Source organism: Microtus oregoni, unplaced genomic scaffold (genome assembly GCF_018167655.1).
Source record: "Microtus oregoni isolate MIOR12 unplaced genomic scaffold, Mior012 000012F_ref0000307, whole genome shotgun sequence".
Taxonomy (NCBI): Eukaryota; Metazoa; Chordata; class Mammalia; order Rodentia; family Cricetidae; genus Microtus; species Microtus oregoni.
The window spans coordinates 24559330-24573169 of record NW_024543071.1 but is presented as its reverse complement, the minus strand read 5'-3'; the positions used below and the strand labels follow the sequence as shown (position 1 = coordinate 24573169).

General features: G+C 38.6%; 1 protein-coding gene across 8 annotated transcripts in view; it reads left to right on the top strand.

Annotated features, from left to right (window-relative positions):
• Pcgf5 (polycomb group ring finger 5) overlaps positions 1–13840 on the top strand; it is a 121716-nt gene that overhangs the window by 101749 nt on the left and 6127 nt on the right. For 6 of the 8 annotated variants that reach the window (XM_041661362.1, XM_041661365.1, XM_041661366.1 and 3 more), the window contains exons 7-9: positions 1450–1548; positions 4730–4819; positions 9078–9137. In XM_041661362.1, the coding sequence (XP_041517296.1) occupies positions 1450–1548; positions 4730–4819; positions 9078–9137 (249 nt within the window). Of the gene's footprint in view, positions 1–1449; positions 1549–4729; positions 4820–9077; positions 9138–13387; positions 13434–13840 lie in introns of all 8 variants that reach the window. The other 2 variants (XM_041661367.1, XM_041661368.1) reach the window with 2 other exon arrangements.

Below are 13840 nucleotides of genomic sequence, written 5' to 3'. Positions count from 1 at the left end.
GACAGGATCTGGGCCTTCATTTTATCAGCCTCTGACAGCTGCTGGTCCACTTCTGCCTCTGAAGTCGCTGAGTCGGGGCACTTCAGACCCAGGCACTCACACTGTGGCCTCAGAGAAAACAGCTTAGAAGGAGGGGACATTTCTGAATTCTGTCCTTTCTGACCTGAGTTGGACAACAGGACACAGTAAGGTGTTGTGCCATGGGGACAGAAGGTAACATTCTTGAAACATAACCGTCTTTTTCCATGTGGTATTTCTTCAGATATGCAGATATTCCCAAAATAGTGATCCTTTCTAGACATCTGAGCAGGGTAGGGTTAGACATGGACCTCCCCCACCCCTGGCAGCCTCCTGTGAGCACAATGCTTCCATTTTCCACATGTCAGGAAGGAGATAGTGAGAAGGCCGGCTTCTAACTCCTCTCCACCATCCTATCTTCCACCCAGCACCCTCCTATGGTGTCTGCGGTTTTCCTTTCTAGATGTCTGCACAGTAGTTCTCAGGTGCACGCAGCCAGAAAGCAGAGCCAGTTTAATGTGGTGTTATAAAGTGTTTCTAGAGAAAATGCTTGTTATTTATTTTCTGAGTTTTCCAACTCAGCTTTCACGTAATACAGATTGGAATTTTGTTAGATTTATGTCAGACTTTACTGAATTAAGAATTCTAGAAACATTGTTTTGCATTGTCTTAAAAATGTTGCCGTAACTATTTTGACGTCACTGAGTTATCATTGACTTGTAGAAGGTTGGACAGGGATGTGAGGAGCGGCTGGATGGCGGAGGGCTCTGCTCAAGCTTAAGACTGAATCAGAACCACCATCTTCATGTAAAACGAGACACATGAAGGCATACAGTCCTTAGTGATGTATAGAGAAGTGCAGTGGCCCATGCCTAGGGAAAGCTTTTCCTCAACCCACAGCCCACACTGCACAGCTGCAGGTGCTGAGGCGTGCTGTGGGTGGAGCAATGCCTCTCTGCTCTGTCCAGAGTTCTCCCAAGTCTTCTGTGAAAGTACTACTCTGCAGTTATTTACAGCTCTGCATCGTGCTAAACAAGTGTCCCTACCATTTAATAAAATACTGACATCTTTGTGGCCTTTTTCTTAAACTATTTCTTTATTTTTAAAAATTGTTGAAAAAAAAACAGATTGTCTACTTGACAGAATTTTGCTAATTCACAGTTTTACTTAAAAGAATTAAAAGTTTTGGGTTTTGTTTTACATTTTGAAAATCCTTAAGCTTATAGTGAAAATCATGCCTTTGTTTTTGGTTTGGTACAGTTTGTTTTGGGATGGTCTTAACTACACTTGCAACCCAGGTGGAAGTCAAACTTAAATCCTGCCTCATCCTCTGAGTGCTGGGATTACAAACATGTGCCTCCGTGCCTGAGAATGCCTAAGGCTTTAGTCAAAGCAAATCAGAGCGTTCATTTTGTCATTTGTTTTCTGTAGGGTCTCATGAAGAAATTCATTCGATGTTCTACACGAGTCACTGTAGGAACTATTAAAAAGTTTCTAAGTTTAAAACTAAAACTTCCAAGTTCTTATGAGGTAAGTAAAATAATATCTAATTGTGATTGTTTTGATGATTCTTATCTTTAGTAAAATTCTAGCAAAAGAAGTAAAATAAGAATATATAAAATTTTTGTAGAGACTGGTAATTTTTATTATAATGATAAATAGAATAATAAGAGTATAATGTTTATATAATATTTTATGACAACGTATCCCAAACAAATCACATTAATGCATTTGCAACAAAAGGAGATATTTGTCAAACTTACATTAAATACTCCCAAAATAAATCTCCTGGCCAAACGAGTTCTTTCTTTTTATAATGTCAGCGTGCTGTAAGGTGTGTCACTTTTAGAATTGTTTGTTTTACTGCCTAACGACTTTATACATTTATCTGGGGAATCTGAGTTGCTTTCCTACCCACTCCCCTTTCTCATCACCCCTCTGGTTGGAACCCTTCTCAGTATACTTTACTCCTACTTTTGTGCCTTTTTGTTTATGTTCCATTAAATTTAATAAGAACTCCTTGCCTGAGCCTGAGTAAGAGGTTATTTACTGGAGCAAGCACATCTTATACTGGCTACACCATGACCCCTTCCCCAAGCAACCATGAATTGCCGATAGTTCCCCAGCATAGGATGGGGCTTCGTGGACTCCTCTCCCATCTGTGATGAGATGATGCTCTGCCCAGCCTCGTGCAGGTCTTGTGTGGTTAACTAGCTGCAAGAAGTCCGTTAGTGCGGAGGCTGTGTCATGTCCAGAAGAGCCCTTTCTGCTGTCCATCTCCCCATCCTCTGACTCTTAAAGTCTTTCTTTGATGTCCCCTGAGCCTTGGAGGACAAAGCACAAATCTCAGGAGGCAAACAGGAGTGGATCTGAAGTATGGGCGGGCTCCCTATCCTCCAGTGGTGATCTGGAGCAGGGACCAAAATACAGGCTCACTCTATTAAGATGTGTGACTTCTTATGAGACTGTAAGTCCCTTTAATAGGTCTCTTCTTAAAAGAACTGAAGTGTGATGGGATTTAAGCACAGACCTTGACAGGAAGGAGTCTGAGGAAGCATCTGATCTTGAACCCAATGGAAATATCTGACGTGGTAATGACTAGTCGAGGTTACATTTTTTTATTAGTTTGGTTCTGTGGCTTTTAAAAACTTCCAGACATGGGCTAGAGAGATTACACTGCAGTTAAGAGCACTGACTCTTTTCCAGAGGACCCAGGTTCAATTCCCAGTCCAGCTCACAACTGTCTGTAACTCTAAGATCTGACATCCTCACACAAGCAAAACACCAATGCACATAAAAATAAAAATAAGTCATTTGTAAACATAAAAGGTAACAATTTATAGATAGCTATAGTGAAAAGTATACAATGAAATTTTCTTACTGTATTGTTTATCTCTTTTGTTTTCTTCACGCAAAATACCATGTATAGTTTTACTTCTCTAAAGTCTGGTTTGTTGAGTTTTCTTTTTTTTCTTTTTTTGGTTTTTCGAGACAGGGTTTCTCTGTGGCTTTGGAGCCTGACCTGGAACTAGCTCTTATAGACCAGGCTGGCCCCGAGAGTTAATTTTCTTTCTTTTTTTTAAAAAATATTTATTTATTTATTATGTATACAATATTCTGTCTGTGTGTATGACTGCAGGTCAGAAGAGGGCACCAGACCTCATTACAGGTTGTGAGCACCATGTGGTTGCTGGGATTGAACTCAGGACCTTTGGAAGAGCAGACAATGCTCTTAACCTCTGAGCCATCTCTCCAGCCCGAGAGTTAATTTTCTTATCTTCAGGAAGTTACTAGAGCTAAGAAAACTATTCTGTCTTCTTCCATAAACAATGATCTTAGTTTTTAAATAATTCCTTATCTATCCCAATCAAAGAACTTGTCCTTTGCTGCCTTGAAGACATAGATTGGTCTTATACTTTTTTTTTTTTGCTGCCCGGCATATAGCGCTGTGATTTAATGAAATGTCTTAAACGTCCATAGCAGCGTCACTAATTGGTACAGGGCACTTGAGTTGATGACTGTGGGTGCAGCCTGCCTGGTTAGTAATTGCACCTTTACATCTTTGCTTAGGAATTTGTTTTACAGACAGGATAAGAGAGGTGCCTACTTTGTTCTTTTAAGAATTAATACAATAACTGAAAATTTTCAAAATTTACATATCACCACAAATCATTAAAATATCAATAATTTAGTTCATATATCTAATATAATTGGGACTAAATTTTGTGTTAGTCTTCAAGTTAAAAATTGTAGTCTTTGTTTAGATAGATACAAATTTGTTTAAGACTCCTTTCCCCTTCACACTTGAAATAAAATCTTAACCAGTTTCTTTCATTAGAAACTAAAGGACTGAGATATCTCTTTTATAGGATCTTTGATAAACATAGATTATATATTCTTTGTTGAATTATAAACCACACACAAGGTTCTTGTAGCCTTTCGAAGCTTGGTTTCCTACAGCCTCAAACATGAGGGGGAGGTTTTGTACATACACTTTGTTGTGACATTTCATACAGGGTGAGAAGAGGATCCACAAGTACACCGAGAGGCCAGATAGCCTGGAGCACAGGTCTGTGCTGCAGGTGTTATGCCCCATCTCTTTGATCCCATGATAGCTCAGAGCACAGGTGTGTGCAGCAGCTGTAATGCCTTGTCTCTTTGATCCCATGATAGCCTAGAGCACAAATGTAATGCCTCATATTCCCCATCTTTTTGACACACACACACACACACACACACACACACACACACACACCACCCCTGCTAAGGAGAAGGTGAAACTCCTCTACGTCCCAGGAACTTCAGAGGATTTCGAGTAGTGAATTTAGAATGAGTTTGCTGCATGTCTGCACTCTCTACACATCTCTATACACTTGCTACACTCTTCTCATTTGTAAGAGTAATCCCATGTTTATAGAATAAAACGTGTAGGATTGCAGAAACATGAATCAAGATAGTTGGTACTGTATTTGTAAACTGTATCAACATGAGATGTGGTTGTGTTGCTCAAGATAAATGATGTTTTATCTAGTTAGATCTGTACCATTGTCATTCTGTGGGAGAGTGGTTTTAATAAAAAAAAAAGTCAGTGTTTTATAATTGGTACTTTTATGTTGGTATAACTAATTGAATCTTTTAAAATTTGAAAATACATAAAAGTATGAATTCAGTTTTTCTTTGGACTGATCTATTTTAATTATTCTTTTTAAAGTTGGACGTGCTGTGCAATGGTGAAATTATGGGGAAGGATCATACTATGGAATTCATCTATATGACAAGATGGCGACTAAGAGGAGAAAATGTAAATTGCTTTTATATTTACCTATGTGTATATTTAGTTATATATTATTATGTAGTTTAAATTTAATAGTATCATTAAGGAGCTTTAAGAAATTAATTTGGGAAAGAGAAGAAACTGGATCCTCTTTATTCCCAAGCACCTAAAACTTGGTCCAAGTACAAGATCAGTGACTATGTTAAATATTTTGAAGGTGAGTTTTTAAGTCCAGCAGTAAATAAATCCAGGATCGTGCTAGGCTGAGGGCAGAGGTGTCGTGTACTTTCTAAATCCTTGTGTCTGCTAGAAATGTGAGTGAGTGAAGTGGGCTCAGACAGACTCTTTTCTGCCCTGATAGCACTGGGGCTGTGGTGGAGAGAAGAGGTGGGTAGGATTTGATGATCACTGAAAGTATAAAGCTGGACTTAAGGATGACTGCATTAGCAGAGGTTTCTGATCCAGCAGTAGATTCCTGTGCTTTTGGCCGTAGTGATGAGGGAGAAATTGTTCACAGGAGAAAACCTAAGGTCAATCCTTCCCCCCAAAACTGGTTTTTGTGTGTGTGTTTTAAGTATTTTTGGTTATGTTCTAAAAAAAATAAAATAAAAAACCTCTTTGAGTCCACCTGAGCCAGGAATATTAGGGAAATGTGTGAGGCACTCTGCGTACTGTATTACAAGCCTGTCTGGGAGTAAGGAGCACTATTGTGAACAATGCTACCACAGATTCCCCTGATCTGCATACATAAATACACCTAAGATTGAATAGAAAGCTGCGCTGCTTAACACCCAAGCTTACCCATGAAGCAGTAAGAGTGTGGTTTTTATAATACAGTATGTTGTACATTAACACTATAATGTTTCTACTAGGTTTTATTGCATTTTCTTATGAAAATGTTATTGACGAGATACCTCACACAGTACAGATGATGTAGTGTTCACCAATAGTGACGGTGACTGTTTCAGTAATGACATGACGTTTAAGTAACATCGGTTGAACTGTTAGCAAACCTCAAAAATCCTTGTACGATAGAGTGCTTAAGATATTTGTCTACTTTTTTAGAAGAAAATGTGATGATGTGATAATATTGAAGCATCTAAGTTCTTAAATCAAGATTTTTGTTGTTTTCCTGTCTGGTTTTTGCATGAATCTTCTCTGTGAGGCTCAGTAGTCTAGTCACTGGCAAAAATGTTCTCAAGACCGGGAAGAAAATTTACATTCTAGTGATGTGTCCTTGAAGAAGATATCAGACTACTTTAGGGTGCATCACATAAATAAAATCTACCTTGTTTGTAGACTTTATGGTTTCATGGGATCCTTAAGCCTGAAATGTTTCAGGTACAGGTATACACTGCAGAGGGTAAGTCTGCATTGTTAAAAGCAAATACTCCAATTCTACAGTAACAGTCCTGCAATAAAAAGTAATTCTGTCTTTCTTTGCTAGTTCAGTGGGCATTTCAGCACATGAGTGCTAGAACTCATCACTGGGAATAGGCCAGACTGCAGGTTTAAGGTCACCTCTCCTACGGCTCACCTGTCTGTGACAAGTGCTCTCCTGAAAATTGCCCATGGTGTCCATTTGTATGGGGGACTGTGTTTTGAATGAAGATTTTACTATTTAGCTCAAGCTGGCCTGGAGCTCAATAGCACAGGCTAACTAACCTCAGACTAATATTCTCCTGCCTCTGCCTCATTAGAAGCATAGGCCATCAAGCTCAGCATTGCTAGTTATTTTAATGTCAAAGCATGAAAGGATTAACTCATATAAGCCTTTTGCTAACAGACTGCCAACTAAATTAGTCTTTATGTAATTACATTTCTGACCACACAGTTCTGAGGTTTCAGGTTTTTAGTTTTATTAGAAAAGATGACCCTAGGTGGCTTCTACCCTTCTCCTCATGATGAATTATTTTAAAATATCTTTATCCTTACGAATTAAAACAAGTACCTGGTCAAACAGCTGCTATAACTTTCATAGTTCACAACAGTATTTTTGTTTGGCAGTTGTTACTCCTAATGTTAGGGTTGATCTGTTGCTGACTAGTAGGATAACAGTAGTGCGTCTTAAATCTTGGTACAAACACAAATGCTCTAGGGATGATAGCAAAGTACAGTTCTGCTCAGTAGGCTTGGGGTGGCCTTGAGTCATTTCTAGAAGGCTCTACTCATGTGAACACCTGAATCTTTAGAGAAATTTTGGGAGACATGATCAGTGGCCAGGTTTCTTCTGTGACTTCTACAAGTTGAGGGTATGGAATTAAAGATTCATGTTTCAGTCAGGGGTTACTCAGTTGTCTAATGTTGCCAACAATCTAGTATTTCTCTTCATAATGCCAGTGCCAGTGGTCATAAGTTTTCTGAGACATAACTAGAATCATATATATTGCTAGCAAGTTTATTCTCATTTGATATGTCTTATGGAAAACCATTGCATTTTGAAGTCATTTCTCAAAATATTGATACAATTCAGTTTGCAGTACTAGTATAATTTAATTAACTATTTTGGTGGGCATTAGGAGTTTGTTTTAGTTTTAACATTTCAAGCAGTGCTGTATATAGTACAAGGCATGTATTTCTGCAAATGAACAAGCATAGCCATTGCCTAGATTGCTAGGTTTTCAATGGACTAAGTTTCACAGTGTGAGAGGTTGTCAGTTCTTAGAAAAAAGTTTCACAAGTTCTAGTTGTACCAGTAATGTACAAGAGGCCCATTTTCTGACTTCTTGGTGCTCATATTAGCAACATAACGTCTTTATGAGTGTTCATATTATTGCCCTTTTAATCATGAGTTTGTCGTCTTCTGGTTGACTTCTGGGAACTGCTTTTGTGTTCTGAACACTTTTTGCTGTGTATGCTGAAGCTTTCTTTTTCTCCCAGTTTTGTTCTGCCTCCCAATTTTTCCTCAGTTCTTGGAATCCTTAAAATTGTGACAGTACCTGTGTAGGAAAATTTAGCAAGAATTAATATTATGTGCTAAAATGCTTAGCAGAATGCCTAGTCTAATAAATGTAAAAAAGTAACAGTGTCTCCGTTAAACTGTGTTATGATCTTCATCCACTCTCCCTCCACTCCGTGAGAGCTACTGTCAGCATCTATCTGTTCGTCTTCAGCTTTCCATCACGGACCGGACCAGACCAGACCAGTGTTGTTCCTGCTCGCTGTCTGGTTAGACTAGCTGCCTTTGCCCAAATGCTCTTCCTGCAGCCTCAGCCACTTCAGCACCATGCCTGCCTCTCATTGCTTGATTTGCAATTTCTGGCAGTTTTAGGGGGAAAAAAACATCTGTTTTTACTGATACCAAAGAGATTAATAGGAAAAATTCAAGAAATCACTTCTATCTTAACTCTCTATTCTTACTGAATGATTTTTGCAGCTTGCACAGTCAGACAAATGTGGTAGGTTAGAGCTTGAGGACCGCCTGAGCCAGAAAAGGACAGAGATGGCGGCTGTGCTGAGAGCATGACAGTGAGCATGGTGCATAATAAAGGACCAGCTCCAGAAAACCTGGGGACGTTTATTATCTTACAAAGTCGGCTTTGGGAAGTTAAACTTTTCCTGATTAATTTAAATTTAATTTTTCAGCTTTTTTTTTACATTTAATTTTTTCCATTTGGAAGAATGTACTGTGTTACATATGTGCATAACTTAGAAGTTAGTTGCATAACTATTAAGACTGCAAACCTGCGCATCAAACAGACTCAAGGAGCTCATCAGTGCTGTTAAAACAGGCATGGGGATTAAGAATCTAACCTAAGCAGTATGAAAGTAAAAGGGCAATGCCTCAGTCCCTCAAAGGTTGATGGAGTCCCTGCCCCTCAGAGTTCTGATCTTAAGTACTGTTCTCAGAGTAGCTGAAGAAGAGGCGTAGGAGAGATCAATCTCAGGAACAGGTGGGAGAAAGATGGTACCCACTCTGTACTAAGAGAAGAAAGATGATGGTACCCTCTGTACTAAGAGATGGGTATGCCTCAGAAACTAGCATTTGAAAATGAAATGAAAGGGGTAGGATACCATCTTGGTTGGTTTAGAATATTAAAAACAAACAAATAAATTATTAAAAACCTGCATAGATAAATGTTAAAATTACTTAACACTAAAATTTACCAATCACCAGGTTACTAAATATTTCCCCTCCAAAAAAAAAAAAAACCACCATTCCTCAATGTTTATTTAAATTTCTCATGTTGGCACTTACTTTTGACATTAAACTACTTTAAATAACAAGTTTTAAATGTGTCCCATTGTGGATGCCTCTTATCTGATGAGTTCATCTCCTCCGCAGTTTCGCTGTCTGAACTGCTCAACCTCGCAAGTCTGCTCTCAGGATGGCACTTTGTATCAGGTAAGAGGCACTCATGGCGGTACACATGACCATCACAGTGCCCTGTGCTTACCACTCCCATCCCAAACTCAAGTTCTCAGACTTGTCACTTTGTAAGAGCAATTTTTAAAGTCTTTCCAAACTTAAATAACAAGTTTCCCATTATTTCATTTCTCCCGAATTAACCATTTTACTGAACTAAAAAATGAAATTGTGTGTAACAACTATTATTTATGAATCAGGAATTTTTAATAATCATTTATTTCATCCCCTGAGAAATCTCTAATCTGTCTTACATTGAGATGAAATGTCAAACTGAGTGACTCTAAATAGGGCTAGGGCTAACTCTTAATTGTGATCTGGCTGCCGGGCCCACCTAACTGCTGCTCTGGCTACCACAGAGGAATATGAGTTCACTTGTAACACACAAGGAGTTTAAACTTGTGTCTAAGAAAAACTTTTTTGTCTAATAAAAACACATTTTAGAAATTTGGGAAACAGGCTGGAGAGATGACTCAGCAGTTCAAAACCAGTTTTGATTCCCAGAGCCCACATCAGGTGGCTTATAACTACCTAAACGCTGGTTCTAGGGCATCTGAGACCCTCACTGATATGCACATGCCCGCACACATACATATATTTAAAGGTAAATACTTTTAAATGGAGAACAGAAGAGTGTACAGTACAGTAAGGCATAAATATTATATTACTAAATGCAGAGATAACATGGTCAGTCTTAATCTCATGGATGAGTTGTAGTATTTCTTTAAAATAATCCATTGCCCTTTACCCCAGTAATTAAGAAAATCATCAGTCTGGTTCCAGTAGTCAATAACTAGCAAACTTCAGTGTTGCAGTTCTAAGGTTGAGACAAATTAGTTTATATTGTGTCTTAAAAGAATACTTGTGAAGTCACTAAGCAGAAACTTTAATGAGCAGCATATCTAGAATTTTGCTCTTTTGGTTAATGCTGTGATTATGGGAATCTCAATTCATTAAAATGAGCTTTTTGATACATATTTTTTTTTAGGAATGGAGTTGTAGTAGGAGCTGCGGGCTGTGTTCCTGCAGCACAGCTCCCGGCCACCTGGCTAGCTTATGCCCCGAAATAACAACACACAAACTGTATTCATATAAACACTGCTTGGCCCATTTCTATTAATGTGTGTAGCACCACGAGGTGCGCTTACCAGGAAGATTCTAGCCTACGTCCGTCCTGGGTCGGAGCTTCATATTCATAGCGTCTGCCCTGGAGAGGAGAGCGGCATGGCGATTGCCTAACTTCCTCTTCCTCCCAGCATTCTGTTCTGTTTACTCCACCCACCTATGTTCTATCCTATCAGGCCAAGCAGTTTCTTTATTAATTAACCAATGACCTACCTCCATCATGGAGTAACCTGACATACTTCTAAATGGGCTAAGAGCAAGCCACCCAGAAAGGAAGCTGTTCTTTCTTTGTGCAGATGAGCACCAGGGCTGAGCAAACAGTTTAGCTGATGTAGTGAGATTGATAAACTCCAAATGACAGGGGTGATAAGTCATGGTGATAACCTTGTCTGTATTATAACCCGTGGTCCATCACTTCCACATCTGTCTTCATATTGCTGTCGGTCTCCTGAGAGATGAAGTTGCTCTTTAGCTCTGATGCTAAGTGTAGAAGTACGTCGGATAAGACAAATCTTCACCCACACACTCACTTCCTTTTCCTCAACGCTTCATTGTGGATAACAATCTTGTAAGAAAATTAAATCTTGCATTTAAATTTTCCCAAAATCATTTCATAAAGGGAACGTCAATATGACAGTCAAACTTGACAGTGAGTACAGTTAGACTAGAACCAAGCAAGGTGGCACAGGCATTAAGCATGCATGTTTGTCTTGCAGAGGACCAGCGTTAAGTTCCTAGTACCACATCAGGTGGCTCCAGGGAATGGACCCCTCCCTGGACAGTTTGGGCACCTGTATTCACATAAGCACAGACCCATACATATACACCTAGTTTAAAAATAAAAATAAAATCTTTTGAAAACTAGAACCAAATATCACTTTGAATATAAGTGCAATGATATTACTAAATAATGTACAAAAATGTACTAAAGGGATAAAACCAAGGCCTGGTAGAATTTATATCAGAAGTGAAAGAATAGCTTAATATTATAGAGACAAAGACAAATAACAAGCTAGTATATCTCATGATACTCAAATGAAAATCAGTAAATGCTGAAAAGACATTTGATAAAATCCAAGGTTAGTACTCATTTTCCTACTACTTAGTTTGAAGTTTGAAAATTGAAAACTGAAGTAATTACTTCAAATAAATCTTTTACCTAGATTTACCAATTAATATTTCACATTTTCTGTCTCCTCTTTGTCTCCTTGTATGTATCTTGGAGGTTTTTTTTAATAAAACTGTTAAAAATAAGTCAAGTATATGGGCAGGTGATTACAGAATTTTTTAGTCAAATATATATTTCCTCAAAACAAAGAACTACTCATGAATATCCCGAGTTCGTTTCACAAACACAGACTTTAAATAGCATCTTAGATGTCATGCTATGCACGAAGTCAAATTATGAAGTTAAATGTAACTCTGCATACTTTTACAATATCTTGTTTAACTGAACAAAGTTAAACTCACGCAAATCAGGAACTAGGTGTTTCTGGTCAGTCACATTTTCAGATAAGTCATGAATGGGACATGGTCACTGCCACCTGCATGCAACAGTGCATCAGAACACTGAGAGCTCAAGTCAGGTGCTGATCTACACAGGCATGAGGAGAGAGAACTGCTCCCGGATAAGCTCTTGTCCAGGAGCCTCCGATTGCAGTGGTTCCAAGGGCTGAGGCAGAAATGTTCCTTTAAAAATAGCTGTTGCGCATTGTAAGTATGCTTGGGGGTATTCTTCTAGCCCTGGGACTATCGACATAAACATCAGACACAACTTTTCACTCATAGAACAATTAGACAAAAAAAAAAAAAGGAAATTTTAGTGTCCAAGGGAAACTAAGTAGATACAGATGTCTTGGTAACATATTTGTTTTGCAGGCGTGAAGACTTGTATTCAATCCCAGAACCCATATAAAACTGGGCAGGTATATATTTAATCCCAGTCTTCTGGAGACAGAGACAGGTGGATTCTTGTGGCTCCCTAGCCAGCAAGTCTTACCTGTTGGCTAGCTCCAGGTGAATGACAGTCCCTGTCTCAGGAAATAAGGTGGACAGTCCTAGAGGAGCCATTCTCATGATTACTTTTAGCCTCCACAAATGTGCATACACAGAGAGAGATGAACATGCACCTCCCCAGACACACACACACGGGAATATTTTGTACAGTAAGATAATCAAAGAAAAAATTCTTAAACACGGTAGGTTTCAATTGTGAGGAAGACAGCCATGTGAGTATAAATACAGAACACTTAAAGCCAGGAGAACACACAGTGGCCTTGAGAAACAGGTGTGTCTCGCCAGTCAGGATCTCCAAGGAAGCCCTCCCTGGCATTGGAGCAGGCAGGAGAGGGGATGTTGGAAATGACACATTCAAAGACCACAGTGTTGGAGGTCAAATGCAGATCTGGGACTCTTGGTTAATTGCACTAAGACCACAGCAAAGCACTTCAACTCAAGTCTCAGATTATACACAGATACACACTCTTGATGGATCAAAACAATTAATGTTAAAAATTGTAATATAAAAGGTGAAGAAGAAAACATAGGCAAATGATTTTTTAGCAGAGACAATCTTTCACACTTTACCTTTGAAAATTAAAGGGGACAAATCATGACTTAACTATTAATATTGAAAAGTACAAGGCAGAAATCTAATAAATTTTGCAGTATCTGACAGGAAATGGATTAATGACATTAGACATAACAACTACTATATATCTGTAAGAAGAAACTTTCCATGATTGGACAAGCTATAGAAAGGAAATATAATTGACAAAATATAGATGTAATTAACTTTTTAGAAGTCAAGAAATAATGTAAAAATGATACTTTATGTTTGTTAAATTGCCAAATTAAAAGGGGAAAGAAATGTCAGGAATTTGCACATTTCAGTAAAATTATTAGACTTCATGTGTCCACAGAACAAACACAAGTTTTGGGGGAGTGGAGAGAGAAAAAAAAAAGGAATCTTAGCCCCAAACAGAAAATGTCAGCCATTGACAACCAAGCTATTTTACTTCTATGTCTCTTTTTCACCTCCAATAGAATTGTTGCTGGACTCTATATAATGAACATATTCTAAAACGGGTAAATTTTAATTGCAGGAGTCAATCAGGAATAGAAAGTAAAGTTCGAAAGGCTGTAATAAGGGTAAGCTGGGGATGGAGAGGAATAGAATGGGGCTTAATAAAGTTAGATAAGGTGACTGTCAGTGGTCTCAAAAATCTGACGGCTTCAGAAATAGAGAACTTTGTGCTCAACTACCTGGTTATAAGCTGGTTCTGTAAGACCAGAGAAAAACTTAAGGTGAGTACAAGTAAACAGAACTAAAAAGCCGAATAAGGCTAAGACTGTTGGAACCTTGCAAATCTGAGACGTGTATGCCAGCCCATTAAATCAGAAACAGCACTTGCTTAGTCTTCAGCTGAGAACAAGGCCCATGGCATCTTCACCACTCCCTTGTCCTGTCCTAGCTGCTCTTAGGACATAGCAGCATTGAGTCTCTGGAAAGGCATCTCAGGATTGCAGAATCTCAGTCAGTGCTCTCTCCTGAAGGC